The following is a 15,370-nucleotide window of genomic DNA, read 5'->3' as shown; positions in this document are numbered from 1 at the left end:
ATCAGTGTTCTTTTAGGGCAAGAACGGAAAAGTAAATGAACTGATTAATTAATATATGTAAGATAAACCATAGACTTCACCTCTACAGATAATCTTAAATCTCCACTATCTCAATTAATTAATTAATTTGGTACCAGAGATGGAACTCAGGAGCTTGAACCACTGAGCTAAATCCCTGGCCCTCCACTATCTTAATTTATAATTTATAATTCACAATTTACCTCTACAGATAATCCTCACTATCTTAATTTATAATTAAAATTATCCCACAATGTAACACAGAGTATAAAATTCATCACTGATGGTCTTATCCCTAAAATACATTTTCCTCATTCAAGGTGGATGACAAAAATCAACAGCTAAATATCTTGTTTCTGTAACATATTCTTCATGCTGGTTTCTTGACTGAATGAAAATGGCATTAAATGCTTTGAATTAACACAGCAGTTTACTGGCTGTGTTATCTCAGGTAACAATATAATGTAGCCCCTGCTACTAATACCATATGCCTATCATTTTGCATAAAGGCATTTCCATGGGCAGAAATAACACAACATCTGCCCTAGTCTTAGTTTAGAGGTATACTGTAAACCATCTAGTTAACTGACACTTGATAAAATGTCTAAACATCTTATTAAAAGCTATAGCAAATGTTTAAATAAGAGTTTCCTTTAGTAAATGATTCATATATATCAGGTGAATTGATCTAGCTAACAACTGACACTTTGGTGACATTGAAAATCTTTTCATTTAAACTAGAGGGAATCATCAATATAGGGACTTTTTGTGTAAGGATTAAACCAGAATGAAGACAAAGTTAAAATCCACTGTGCTTAACTGTGTATCACACATTTAATCATTTAATTTTTACAACAACCTGCAGTGGTAAAGTAGGGTAATCTTGAGTATACTGTTCTACAGGGTAAGTAATCTTGCTTGGATGAGTAGTGAGTAGCAGAACAGAAATCTGAAAGTATATGGCTTCTGAATCCTACCTCTTATCCATGCAGACTTTGAAGGAAAAGGCAGTAGGTTAAACTTGAAAACCCTGAAAGTAAGAAGTAAATTTTAAAGTTTTCATTGTCAACACATGATAAAATTTTATTAAAACAATACAGTTTTTAACAATAGTTTCAAATTCTGAATTATTTATTAGACTGTGTTTTTAAAACTTTTATAAAAGCATCTTTTGGGACTTCAATGTTGCCAATTTTCCTCAGTTTTTTTTTTCCTTCTGTTTGTCTCTTCAACAGTTTCATTTTTCGGGTGATGTCACCACCATACTGAAAAATATTTTGCAAAATGTTAAGTCCAGACCACTTCATGGAAAAATAATAATACAATTACATATTCAGCAATATAATTCTAACCCCTTACCAAAGTATTATCCATAAAGGAGACATCTGTAAAGTTATCTTTCTAATCTCCTTGTTAATTTTACTACCTGCTCAAAGAATGATAAAGGCTTTATTTGTATTTCTCTATTGTCTTAAAGTTTTGGATTGTATAGCTACAGTCTGATAAGGAAACTAACATTGTCATAAACGTGGTAGAAGCTATGCTAAGCATTTAGAAAAAATTATTCAGTTCTTAATAACTAATTTAATAAATTTAATGGAGACAGCAAACTTTGGCAAAGCAGTATAAGAGAGGTAAATTACAGTGCCCATACTGTTCCCACTGCAGTAGTCATTATTTTGAAAATCTTTCATTACATATTAAATCAACACACGTTGCCCAGATTATGTAAATAACTTAAAAAATCCTTAGTATTTCATATGAAGAAATTTTATAAATAAGATTAGAATATATTTAATAATGCCAAAATGAATTACTGTGGTCAAGATAAATTTTACTTACTATTTAGAAAGAAATAAAGGGCATATAAAAACCAGCAATGGAAAGCAACATTTATACCCCCTTTGATTTTAAACCCATAATGCAGACATATTACAAAGTAGAATAAATGAGGCTGGATACGTACACATTTTGCCAAAACATTTTTCCTATAGGCTTTCACACTGTAAAAGAGGAAATTTTACCTAAGTATATAATTTCATTGTACTTTTTTTCCAAAGAGTTTTCCCTTTACTAAAAGATTTTAATGAGTATGTCATTACCTATGTAAAACTGCTATAAGCAAAGTACTTCAAATGCTCTTACATTTATTTTTACATAATTAGCATAAAAAACTAAATAAATTCATCAGGATTATGAACATTTATGTACTTTATTAAAGGAAAAAAAGTCAAAGCTTATAGCTATCAGGTATGATTAGGCCAAATCAAGAGTATGATGTGACTTTGACACTAGAATTTTATCACGTTATTTCTGGTTCAGCCTAGAAATACTACTATTTCAATAAAATTAAAAATGGTTATTAACTCATCATTGACTCCAACATATGTGGCTGGTATGGCTAGGAATATAAAGAATATTACTCAATTGAATCTTTTTATATAACCCATCTCAAAGCATTTTAATATATATATATAATTTCAATATACCCATCCCATCAGTTATAATACTGTAATATTTCCAAGAAATTTCCATATATCTCTAATTTTAAAAAAAATAGCTCCTGGGCTGGGGATTTAGCTCAGTGGTTCTGCTGCCTACTTTGCAAGTGCAATGTCCCGAGTTCAATCCCTGGTATCGAAAAAAAAAAAGCTAGAAAAAATAGCTCCCTTTAGGTACTCCTTAGAATATAAAAATTATTTTATTTCCTTAAGGAATTCTCTACCTCAACAGAATTTTGTTAGATGGCCATATACTGTTTTAAATTGCACTTTCCAGGATATTCCTCTCATTATCAACTCCACTCTGCCTAATTTCTTTGTATGGAACACACTATATAGCAAAATAGTGTTAACAGAGATGAAATTCATTTCAAATAATAGACATAAAATTTATCTTGAGTCTATATAAAATACCCACTATTACTTCATTAGCTTTGGCTTAAGCTAGAATTTTAATGGCAATTTCCAGCTTTTCATGAGGTATTTTTGATTTTCCAGAAGTCTTGCAATAATAAATGGAAGGGAAACACTACAAAATATTTCCTGTACTTGCTGTTAAAAGTTAAAGCAGCTTTTTCAGAGTTTGATTTATACACTTCATTTTATGGAAAAGACTACTTTGCTACAAAAAATAACCAATCTTCCATATCTACTAATAACCCATGCAAGGTCCCTAAGTTGAGAATGTAAAGCTTAAGGAGAAATTAGTATTTCTTTTTGATTTACAAGCTCCCTAGCTTGGGGGAAGTGACATTAAATACTTCAGGTAGAAAAACTTTAATTTTTGTTTTTTGATTTAGGTTCTCTTATAATCTACCTGAATAGATTATAACCTACCTGGATAAAACCTTAAAGATATTCCTTACCCACGAAAATCAAGTCATTCAGTGTAAGTAAGTGGAAATTTTCTAACTCATATCTTACATTAACTTTAACATCTCCCAGTGGTGTTATATAATTCAAAGTAGCAGTCATCACTTAAACCAGTGGAACTGAGAGTCAGCTCTACTTTACTCTTTCTTCAAGTAAATAAAACTTGAACCAATATTAAAAGTTTCAATACTCTTTGGTTTTCTAGTTATTTCACTTCTAAAAATAGCCTGGAAATAATTTCAACTCACGTTTCTCTTGCAATGATTTTATTTCCAATAGCAGCTTGAATTGCTATCTCAAACAGCTGCCTAGGAAGAGAATCCTTTAGACGTTCACATATGGTTTTCCCAACAGAGTATGCTTTGTCTCTGAGACAGAAAAAAGAAATACAATGATTTACATATCCTAAATAATAATTAAAATATCTTTGAAGTTCATATGTATAAACAATGTAAAGGTGATTTTTTTAATGATTCAAATAGAGTTCATTTTTTATTTAAAAAATTCTAATATTTGAACCAGGAATAACTTCTCTGCTTTTAAAAAATATGAGCCAGGCATGGTAGTGCACATCTATAATCCCAGTACTCTGGGAGGCTAACACAGAAGGATCACAAGTTCAGGCCAAGCCTGCGCAACTTGGCAACTGAGACCCTATCCCAAATTTATTGTTTTTTGGTTTTTGAGACAGAATTTCACTCTGTAGTACAGGCTGGCCTCGAACTCGTGGCAATCCTCTTGCCTCAGCCTCCTGAGTGTGGGATTATAGGCATGTACCACCAGACCTGGCTTCCTGTCCCAAATTTTAAAAGCTATAAAAGGCTGAGATATAGCTCAGTGAGAAGGCCCTGGATTCAATTACCAGTACTGGAAAAATAAAGTCTACAAAACTTAGGAACACATATTAGAGAGTAAAAACCATTCTTGACCTCCTGTAGAAAATACTAGTAAACACTTTTATATTTGTTTTAAACATACATCCGTTGTTCTGTGTTTGCATATTCATTTTAGCTAGACCAGCTTATGTACATCCTGTTTTCTTAATGAACATTTTTGTCATTCAGTTTTCACAAGTTTCAATAATTTATCTTAACCAATCTGCCAGTTCCTGAACATCTGATTTTTCAGTATTATTTTTATGAACATAAAACCTTTTTTGTTCTGGATCCAAAAACCATCATTATAAAGTTTAAAAAAACATTAAAAAAAAAATTTCACAAGGTATGTAATTGAAACACTTCTTTCTATGCCACTATTCTTTCTAGCTAATATAACTTTCTACTCTATATATTTAGTACACTGGAAAAAAGTGTAGAAAAACAATGGAAACATTGCAGAGAAATGTATTTTATCTTTAAATGTTATTAAAATGTAGCTGATCAAATAAAAATGACTGTCCAATAACAAAACATTCGAAAGCTATTACTTTCACCTTTCATGATAAGTTTCGATTCAGCTTACTTGTGTACAATAGTTACTAGCTCCTCTACAATATTTCCATTCAGGAGAATGTCCATTTTTACAAGTTCTGCAGTCTGGTAGCCTGCATCTTCATAATCGAAGCTAACAAGGAAAAACATCCAAATTATAAACATACTTCCCAGCCAATTACATTTTTCTTTCTTTACAAAATTGTCGCTCTTCCTATCCTTTTTACTACCCCTCAAAATCTAACTTTGAGTCAAAATATTATATACACACTTTTATGTAAATGGTTCTAAATGTCCATGGAAAGGAACATCCTGTTCTATCTTTTTGTTTACATTGTCCAGAGGGAGGAAGAAGAAAGTGGCTAAGCTAGACTAGAAGTTAATAGATTAATGAAGTAAATTTCACCTCCTTCCCAATGTTGGACTCTGGCCAATACTATTAATGAGTCATTCTCAGGATACATAAATTTTCTGTTTAGTGTTGTACTAATAATGACAATCCTATATTTAAATAAATAATATGTCACTGACAAACATTCATTCATAAATGAACTCGTTTGTACCTTCACAGGGCTTTTGTGACAATTAAATGAGTTAATATGTGTAAACCACTTGGAATACTGTCTAGTGCACATTAAGTAATTAAAACTCAGCACATATCAGCACTTAGTTTTAGCTACCACTATTAACAATATATAGCCAAAGCTTCATGTTTAACTTACAAAACAGTACCTAAGAAAGAAAATTGCCATTGTGCTTCCAAGTCTTCCTATCATGGGCGAGATGTATTTTCCTGTTGCCTTAATTTTAACTAGTGTCAAATAACTGCAAATATGTTTGGTTTCTAAAATTTTCACTGTAATACCAAATTATTGCCTCAAGTGTTGCTAAAACTTTCTTCATTACAACTTGAATATACTAAAGGCACCATGTTAAGGAGTATGGAGAATACAAAGTGGTAATAAAATGTAGATGTATCCTCTTGACTCCGATGTTTACAGCTCCAAAATTTTAAAATAACTTGTTTACAAAAGAAACCATTATACAAATAATGGAAACATAACCTCTAATTAAAACAGAAGTACTCTGGTGTCAACTGAGAATGTGGGAAACATATTTGAAACTCCAAAAGAATACTGAGTTTGGAGATTTGAGGGCAAACAGCTGTTTGATTTGGCATCACATCTTTGTTCTAAGGGAGTTGCAGTAGACTCTTGCTGTTTTGGTATAAAATAAATTTTTCCTGATCTCAATCCATGGGAGATCTATGATCTAATGAATTTGTTCAGTGTGGAATGGACTGCCTTTGATAAACATTCATCTTGAACATAAGAATTACATGTGATTTAGGAAGTTGCAATATTTTCTTAGGTAGTTCAAAATCATTTTTGAAGTGTGTTTAAGTTGCCAAGCTAAAAGATTTTAAGACAACTTAATTCAAAGTAATACCCAAAGATAATATAATTCATGCACTTTTGGTAAAAGTGTTTATACAAACATTAAGCCTACTATTTTTAATTTCATTTCATTTTAAACTTGTCACTTATTAAAAATCTTGTTTAAAAGAAGATTTATACAAGGAAAAAAACCTGGGTGACAATGTAGAAAAGTAAGTTTTCAATATAAACAAACAAGAAAGATTTCCTTGGTAAAAAGAATTCCTGTGTATGCCAACTCTGTTCACTGAAAAGCTCATTTCATAAAGTTAAACATTCAGGTGAGTGTGGCCTGTTGAAACCCTGGAAATTTTCTTTTACTATGCTAGCATTGTGTGTGCTTCAGTTTTTCCCTTCTACTTTCCCAGTATGTTTCATATATTCTTCATATTCTACTGTATTCTATTCTAGTCTGTAAACACTTTAGGATAGTGAGGACATCTTGAATTATCTGCCACAAGAGAAAAGACTGCTAGAATGCTATACCCTTAGTTCCTTATTTGCTAATAGTGATTTTCCTTTCATTTTTATCTGGCTGTGCTCCATGTACTCCTATGGGACTCACAGTGGTTTTTATGATGTGGACCATTTAATCCCGGGAAGACCAAGTTATTAAAGTATACATAAGTGTAAGTGTACACCTACACTTTTTATAGACTGAAGATGTACTTCCATTTTTCAAATGTAAATAGATGCTTCCAGAATCACATAACACACAATTACATTTTGAAAATACCAGAGGTAACAATAGCATCTTGAAAATATGTACAGTTCTTAACCACAAGATCGAAGGAATACACTCTTCATGAAGAGTATCACTTTTTTTCATTAAGAGCAACAGATTGATGATAAATCAAAAGAACTTTTTCTCTTATAAGGAAATTACAAATATTCTCTAATACTTAAAAGGTTTCAAATCTTTCTAATTTTAGATATGATTCCTGACTCGCTTAAGAGACCTGAGATTACTAAATAGGTGAAATATTAGTATCCTTGTATTTCAAAACAGTTGTCTAACCATTTGATATTTCCATTAATTTTTTACCTAGCATATCCCGAAGACAGAGATTTCAAAGAGTCATAAAAATCTACCACAATTTCATTCAAAGGGAAGAGATATTTAAGCATAACTCTGTTTTGATCAATAAATATCAAATGTTTCTGAACTGCTCTTCGAGCCTAAAACAGAAAGAAAAAAAATGAATTTAATAATAACTTATTCAAATATTAATCTAAACTGATAAACATAGATATCAATTACCAAGGTACAAATCCTAATAATAGAGTGGAAAAAATGATGAAATATAGAAATAGTTCTTCAGTGTCTCAAGCAATATTTTTTAATATAGGCAGAACCATTTTTTAATTTCAGTTATATTATGCTTGTGACCAAAGCTTTTAATCCCTTGTTTTTAAGTTTGATTTTTAAAAATTATAATTACTTCATTTAGTGGTTAAATCAACTTAATTGCAATCAGTCCTAATTTTTTATAAGTAAATAAAGTCCAGAGAAATTAAATGACTAACCAAAATTACAGTACAAGTTGTGATAAAAGAATTAAAACTCAGGTTTTCTAGTCACTATCTGATACACTTTATAATATGTGCTACAATACTTCAAAGAGGAATTTTTGGGGAACATGATTACATTCCATTTTTGAATTATTATTACAATATGGCAAAAAACTATAATGCAAAATGGGAGATACCTTCCAATCTAGAGTCCGGAAGTTTTATAATTACCTTTCAAACAATATTCAATTTGAAGTACTCAGACTATAAGAAATCACACTTTTGACCACTACAGGGTAAGTATTAGATCTCTTTCTTTTAGGCTAAAGTGTCAATTCAGTAGGTTAACACACATGATAAAAATTACTGATATTTTTCTTATGTAACATCAAAAGAGTTTATAAAGTATATGTATCTTTATCTACATGTATAGATGCAGACAGATACATATAAAAACCTCTTACTAAACTGTTTATGTACCAGGGGGAAATTTTTCAAAACTTGAGCTAGGAATACTGTTTCATAGGGCTAAAACCTACTTTTTTTAACAAATTGAATGCACTTCTACCTGGCAAAGCACCATTATTTTTCCAGTATATTCATCTGGTGTGATAATAGTGCCCAGAACAAGTGGCTCTAGATATTCTGCTACTTTTGATTTGTCAGGGAATTGTGCAGGGTTGATTATTGTGATTTCTTTTTCTCTGTATTCCTAAAAATTAGAAAAATAAATGTTAAAAAGAAATATTAATAATTATTTCTCTTCAGTGTTTGTTTTTAACTTATATAGTAGAGAATTTTTGTTAACTAATTCATTGCAACTAATAATAAAAGAATTCTTGAATGCTATATATCTTAACATGCTTTAGATTAACAACCTTCCAAGTGTAATCATTTAACATTACCAAGAATTATTAATAAATAATATATTTTGGTTATTAACATTTACTAAACACATTTCCTGGACCATTTAGAAAATGTATGACAAAATACATTTAGATCTGACCTATAGTATTATAACATAATACTACAGTATAATTTAGTTTACAACTAAGTTAATTGTTTTCCCAAAATACTAACAGATGTCAAAGTTAGTATCTGTTTAACATTAATAAATTTCTTCTTAAAAGGAAAATAATATTATTTCTATCATTAACTTAAAATCTAATCCCACAGCCACAGAAATGAGTGCTTCACTTTTTGTAAGAAATTCTTTGACCAAAATTACATTTTTCAACTTTGTGCTAAAATTTAGAACAGTATTTTCATTACTAATTTTATACTTTAATGCCAGTGACAGACTAGTTTTGATAATGTGGCGATTAAGAAAAATTATAATAAAACGGTTCTTCATTATTAAACATAAGCCAATTCAATTTTTATTACTATTAATCAATACATAGTTTTACTAGCCACTCAGCTATTCATATACTAAAAGGTTTCTCTTAACATTCTGCATACACAAGAAGTTTTCCTTCTTATGTTGGTACAAAAAATTATAGTACCTTTATCAGTTTTGCTGATGAAAGAACAGCTTTATATGGAACAGTAGGCGTTGTCAAAACAACAGAAGTATTATATTCTTGCTCTAGTCGCTGGTTGAAAACTTCCATATGCAGAAGTCCAAGAAATCCCAACCTGGTAGAAAAAAGTCAAACTCCGAAATGTTTGTGTCCTATGGGCTCTATTTTTTGTTTTCTTTGGTGAACTTATTGTTACATCATAGAGGAGGAATGGAATCAAAAGAATCATTTAGGCAATTCACATCCAATTCAATGCTACTATCATTTTATAAAGAAAATTCAAATCTTCCATTGGAATCTATTTTAAACCACTAGAAAACTTAATTCATAAAATGTGAAGCCACGGTGTGGAAAAGGCATACATAAAATGTTTTAGTTCATTTTACTAAAATGAACTTATCTTCAGAAATGTTCATGAGCGGGGTGGGGGTTTAGCTCAGTGGTACCACTGCCTGCCTTGCAAGTGCAAGGTCCTGAGTTTGATCCCCCATACCAAAAAAAAAAAAAGACAGAAATGTTCATGAGCAATGTACTACTTTACTCTCCCATAACATGGCAAGTCTACAATATGAATGAATCTTACCTCCAGCCAGCACCCAAGGCAAGACTACTATCCCGATGTACTGTCACACTGGAGTCATTTAAAGTCAGTTTTTCTATGGCACTCTTCAGGTTATTATATTCAGACTGATCTATAGGATACATTCCTGGGGACATAAGGATTTCTCGTTATTACATGTGATAAACCGTCTACAGAACAAACCTAATATAGTGTCATGCTAAGTTTAATATTGACCATTTTGCTTTTACATTACTTTTCTACATTGGATTGAACAAAACATTGGCTTGTTAAAAATCTATGAATATTAAATTAAATTGATTGCAAAATGTCTTCCAAGTCAGTAGCTTTAATGAATATATAACTGGATTCAGTGTTTTTATGCTTTTGCAGAAAATTTAGATGGAAAAAAACAAGAATGAATCATGGGAATTAGGCCTAATTGGAAAACTAACTGCTTCAAAAATCAAAAGCATAAAATATTCCACAACCATAAATAAAACTGTTAATAACTTTACCTAACTCTTAATTCTCTGTACTTATTTAAACCAAAGATAAAATGTGCTTTTCACAATTTACTAACAAAAACTATGGAAGGTACTTAATCATCACATTCTCTTTCTTCTCACATCCAAGAAGTCCACATCTTAAAAGTTCTCCAAAATCTTTATGACTGAGTTAATGCATAATTCCCAGTGAGAGAGATCATTAGAAGAAAACCAAGGGCTAGACACCTTGTATACAGTTAACTTGATAACCTATTCCAAATGTCTCTGGTATCACACAGTAGTAAAAAGTTCCAAAGATAACATACTCAAGGATATACTATTCTCTGTCATGTCTGCACTAGTGCAATATAAAGTCCAGCTAAGAGGAGGCCATTCAGTAAATGTCTACCAATAATTTATAATAAAAACATCCTAATTAGAAAAATGTTTCAAATGTAATAAGGAACTAACTTTAGAGAAACAAGATAATTCATATTAACTATGCTCCTATATGTCAGCTCATAAGGAGTCCTAAATGATCTCCCATATAAAATTTTATCATATATATAAATTTATAAATTGTAGAAATGTAACACACATGCACATACACAACAAACAACAGTATCCTGGCATTACCAGTTACTTAAAATAATTAGAATGTATACTTATCTGCTAGTAAGTTTTCTTTCACTGCAGACACAGACTTTTTGTTTAAAAATACCTTGGCCCTCAACCTTTACATTTGTGAGCTCCTCACCTGCAAATACCATTGGTTTTGCTGATTTAAATCCAGGCAAGGGCTCCACTGGATGATTATGTAAATACAAGGTATCTCCTATTTGTGCTTCAGTGACATCTTTCATCCCAGCAATCAAATAGCCCACCTGTCCTGCATATCTAAATAAAATTATTATATGCACATATTTACTGTTTTAGCGTTTTAAGTACACAGTTAAATTAGTTCCACCTTCACAGGAAACTAGCACATAATTTCCAAACAAAACTTCATCGAAGTACAAATAAGTGGACATAGCAATTCTCTACTTAATAAACTTGATAAACTCTATCAGCAAAAGAATATACCATGTCTTATCTACATACCCAAAAACCTCTGCACAATTCTAAATCTTCCTGACTGCCCACATTTTGCAAATTTAAAAATTTCCAAAATAAAATTTTAAGTCAAGCAGAAAAATGTGAACTCTCAACAAACCTGATATATATCCAGCTTTTGTCTTATGGGAAAAAACAAATTCTAAAATTTTAGGTTTATCTTAGTTTAAAAAATATTACCTATGCAATAACAAACATATATAGGATAAGCTATGAGAACATTAAATGAAGGTGCAATAATGTTAAATACTACACGGCCGAACATAAACAGCCTTTAGAAATACCTCTCTAAAATGAAAATAAATTTTCTGACTCAAAAAATATAATGAGTGCGCACCATAACATTTTTTAGACATACAACATTAAGCCCTTGAATGTGATCTATGAGGTCATCTGGTTCAATTCTTTAATTTTTACAGATGAGGCAACCTAAGAAACCGCAAACTGTGTCCAAGGCTATAGCTCACTGGTATCTAACACAGAGTAGGCATGCAATAGAACAGTTGTTTTATAAGTGAACTTAGGATCTATTTTTCTAATGCACACTACCTTGCTAATTTCCTTCTCTTGATTTTAAAGTTTTACCATTAATTTCACATTAAAGAAAAGAATGAAAATTTCTCTATTACCTTTATGTTGGAAAGTCTAGTTGCAATGAAATTAAGTGTAAGGAAAAAAACAACATGGATATGGCTATAACACTTTCCTTGTCCCATCAAATATATCAATATAGGATCCAATTTGCAGTGGATCATTAAATTCGTCATGATTGGTCATGAAGAATAAAAACCAACTATATTTTCTTTCCATAAAAGTTTCTACCATTTGTCACACTTGAGATCCTTGTGACAAAGCTTGTGCTGTATAGCTGCATTAAATCAGTTTTTTAGGTTAGCCAACTGGGATCATTCTAAGCACACAAAGTTGAAAGAGGCAGAAAAAGAAATACAAACAAGCATTTTAGTTACTGTTACAGATTACTTACAATTTAAGAGTTGGCTGCTCATTAGGATTCAGAACTCCAACTTCATTAACTTCATATGTCTTTTGAGTATGTGCCGATACAATTTTATCTCCTTTGGAAACCACTCCATCAAACAATGCTACATTGGCTATCACACCTCTATACTGGTCAAAGGTGGAGTCAAATACCAAAGCTCTCAGAGGATTTTTGCGATGCACCTTAGGACTATTAAATATAAGTTTAAAAAGTAAAATATTAATAAAATGCCTATTTTCAACTTAGGTGTTATGCTTAATTTATTCCAGTTCTTGAGAAAGGGTGATACCTAAAAAGGACCTTTGTATAAAATATGGTATATTAAACTTAATATACTAGTTATAAATCAATAATTATCTTTTAATTATTTAATATATTTGTTTGTATAAAACAAAGGACAATAATTGCTAATGTGTTGAAGTCTTTTATGATTATCAAGAAGAGATCCCTACTATCCTTTATTTTCATCATTTTACTGTAATATATTTGCCTTTTATGTATTTCTAAAAGCAAAAATTCTCATTCAATGCAAGTGAACTTGTCGTATCTACTAAGTTAAATTTGTGATTCTTGAATAGTATAAATGAATAGTATAAAAACAGCAAAATACTTACGGGGGTATTCTTTCAATAACTGCCTGAAGAACATGTTCAACATTTGTTCCAAGTTTAGCAGAAATCTAAAAACATCCGGGTCAAAAAAAAAAAAAAGCATTTAAAAACTATACTTTTCTATACTGATGACTTATGACTTATGATCAGAAGGAAGAAAGAATTATAATCAATTTAAATGGAGCAAAAGGAAAAGCACAAACTAAATCCTGACTCAAATACCTCTTTGCACTACACTTAAATGGTTCTATGGCTCTAGGATTGATTATAAAGATATTCGCCTTATGGTGTTAAGGGAATAAAGAGTTCAAAGCATCAGTCAATCATGTAATGTATGACTTCAACCAATACTTATTTTTTGACCTTCCATTTCCTCACCTGAAAAATGAAATGATTATGCATATTTGATTATTCGTGTTATTCATATTTGGTCAACAACATATGTAGCCAGCGGGAAACAAAATATGTTGCTATTTTGTTGTTCTTCAAAAGCATGCCAAGACTTAGCCACATGCCTGTGACCGACCTTTGTCATTATTACTAAATGGACTATCTGAAATCTTGATTTCAAAACCCACTACCACTTATCCTTCAAACTTGCTCTATAACAAGATTTTTCAGCATCACTACTACTGACATTGTAGGCCAGAAAATTCTTTGTTTGACGAGGCTGCCCTATGCACTGTAGGTTTAGGAGCAACTAGGTGCATTTCATCTACTTACAAGATGCAAATACCCTCTCCTAAATTTTAACAACCTAAAATGTCTGGAGGGTAGAATCACAACCCATGGAGAATCAGTACTCTAGTATCTTCTTTGAAACAAGTCTTAACTTCTTACCCGCTGAATGTATTACTCTTATCCATTACCTCCCACTCCCTTCCCAAGGTGGGGCTCCAAGGTCTACCACCTACAATCACTGCTTAGCACCATTTTCTATTATCTCCCTATCCCAGGCAGCCTCCAAAACCTCAACTTTGAATGCATCCAGTATTGTGCCTTCTCTACATGTGGAGCAGTTTAACATTACTAGAGAAAAATCAAATAACTGGTCTAGTTCGTTTTTTTTAATTCGTAATTGCAGATTTCAGTGTATAATTAACACTTTCTGACTGTCCCAGGACATATCTCTTAGTGAATTGCCATTACTAGGACATTATTTTACACCACCTTTTTAAGCCACACATTTTTGACCTTGGCCAATTCACTTTGATGAATGACTACGATTTTTATCTCATAAAGGAAACAGAAAACATCAAAAACTTCCTTGCCCATACATACAAACCCGTCTGTACTGTACCTACAAGGTTTCTGCCTTCTCTTCTTACAATATGAGCATTCTGTTTCTCTACAAATCTGATCCTTTTCATGCTCTGTCCTTTCTAAATTTCTCAAGTTCTTACTCATAATGCTCTAATTTGACAATATATAGTCTGACTTCTAGGACATCTTCTCTAAACACATTTTTCTCCCTAGGAAATCACATTCATGTCTATGCCTTTAAATAGTACATGTAAGTGGATATAACTCCTATGTATCCACCCTGACCAATACTTTGCATGGAAGTCAGAACTGTGAATTTACACAAAATCTCTACATGGATATCTAATAATCATTTCAAACTCATTATGTCCAAATAGAGGTCTTTATTTTCTCTCTAGATTTTTTCTCCTCCATTTATCTACATATTGATAAATACCAATATTTAAACAGTTGCTCAAATACAAAGCCTCTGTGATTATTCCCTTTCACTTCTTTGCATGTAAGCCATCATCCAATCTTACTGTATCTAAAAATAAGGATCCTATTTATCCATTTCTCCAATGGCTGGCTCCAGTACATACTTGAATATGTTAATTTTCCACTTGGGCTACTTCTGCTAATTGGTTTTCCTGCTCTTTTTGTGCCCCTCTAACCCATTCTCTGGCCACCTGAATGATCAGTTTATGTCTTTGTGTTGCTTTAAAGTCCTTTCATTATCCTAGAATAATTTTCAAAATTATTTAAAAGTCCCAGCACGATTTGAATTCTGCATACACTTATAAAGCTATCTTACCCAACTTGTCTAGCTTCCATTTCTACAAAATGCCACAACTTGTCCTATTTTAATTACCAGGTTGTATGTAATGTTATGTTCAGGGTTTAAAAAACCCAGTTTGTCACCTGAAATTTGCTCTTTCAGAAACCAAATTAAGATCCAGAGGAAAATATTAGATTGCTTCAATGAGAATTGAACTACCATATAGGATAGTAGTTTCCTTGTGGCTATTTAATAAGCAAACCATCATTTCAAAGGTAAATGAAAA

General features: G+C 31.5%; 1 protein-coding gene across 11 annotated transcripts in view; it reads right to left on the bottom strand.

Annotated features, from left to right (window-relative positions):
- Guf1 (GTP binding elongation factor GUF1) overlaps positions 1-15,370 on the bottom strand; it is an 88,149-nt gene that overhangs the window by 13,995 nt on the left and 58,784 nt on the right. For 3 of the 11 annotated variants that reach the window (XM_087187548.1, XM_087187551.1, XM_004849779.3), the window contains exons 7-17: positions 13,068-13,132; positions 12,439-12,642; positions 11,098-11,237; positions 9,877-10,000; positions 9,276-9,408; positions 8,339-8,482; positions 7,304-7,437; positions 4,854-4,955; positions 3,641-3,760; positions 1,985-2,021; positions 834-1,283 (exon numbers count right to left, since the gene is read on the bottom strand). In XM_087187548.1, the coding sequence (XP_087043674.1) occupies positions 1,146-1,283; positions 1,985-2,021; positions 3,641-3,760; positions 4,854-4,955; positions 7,304-7,437; positions 8,339-8,482; positions 9,276-9,408; positions 9,877-10,000; positions 11,098-11,237; positions 12,439-12,642; positions 13,068-13,132 (1,341 nt within the window). In that variant the 3' untranslated portion in view covers positions 834-1,145. Of the gene's footprint in view, positions 1-833; positions 1,284-1,984; positions 2,022-3,640; positions 3,761-4,824; positions 4,956-7,303; positions 7,438-8,338; positions 8,483-9,275; positions 9,409-9,876; positions 10,001-11,097; positions 11,238-12,438; positions 12,643-13,067; positions 13,133-15,370 lie in introns of those variants that run through there. The other 8 variants (XM_087187549.1, XM_013073971.3, XR_015441348.1 and 5 more) reach the window with 7 other exon arrangements.

This window comes from Heterocephalus glaber, unplaced genomic scaffold (assembly GCF_053883595.1).
Source record: "Heterocephalus glaber isolate CG9 unplaced genomic scaffold, H.glaber_assembly_v1.0 deba00001509, whole genome shotgun sequence".
NCBI classification, from domain to species: Eukaryota; Metazoa; Chordata; class Mammalia; order Rodentia; family Bathyergidae; genus Heterocephalus; species Heterocephalus glaber.
This window is presented reverse-complemented; position numbering and strand designations above follow the sequence as displayed.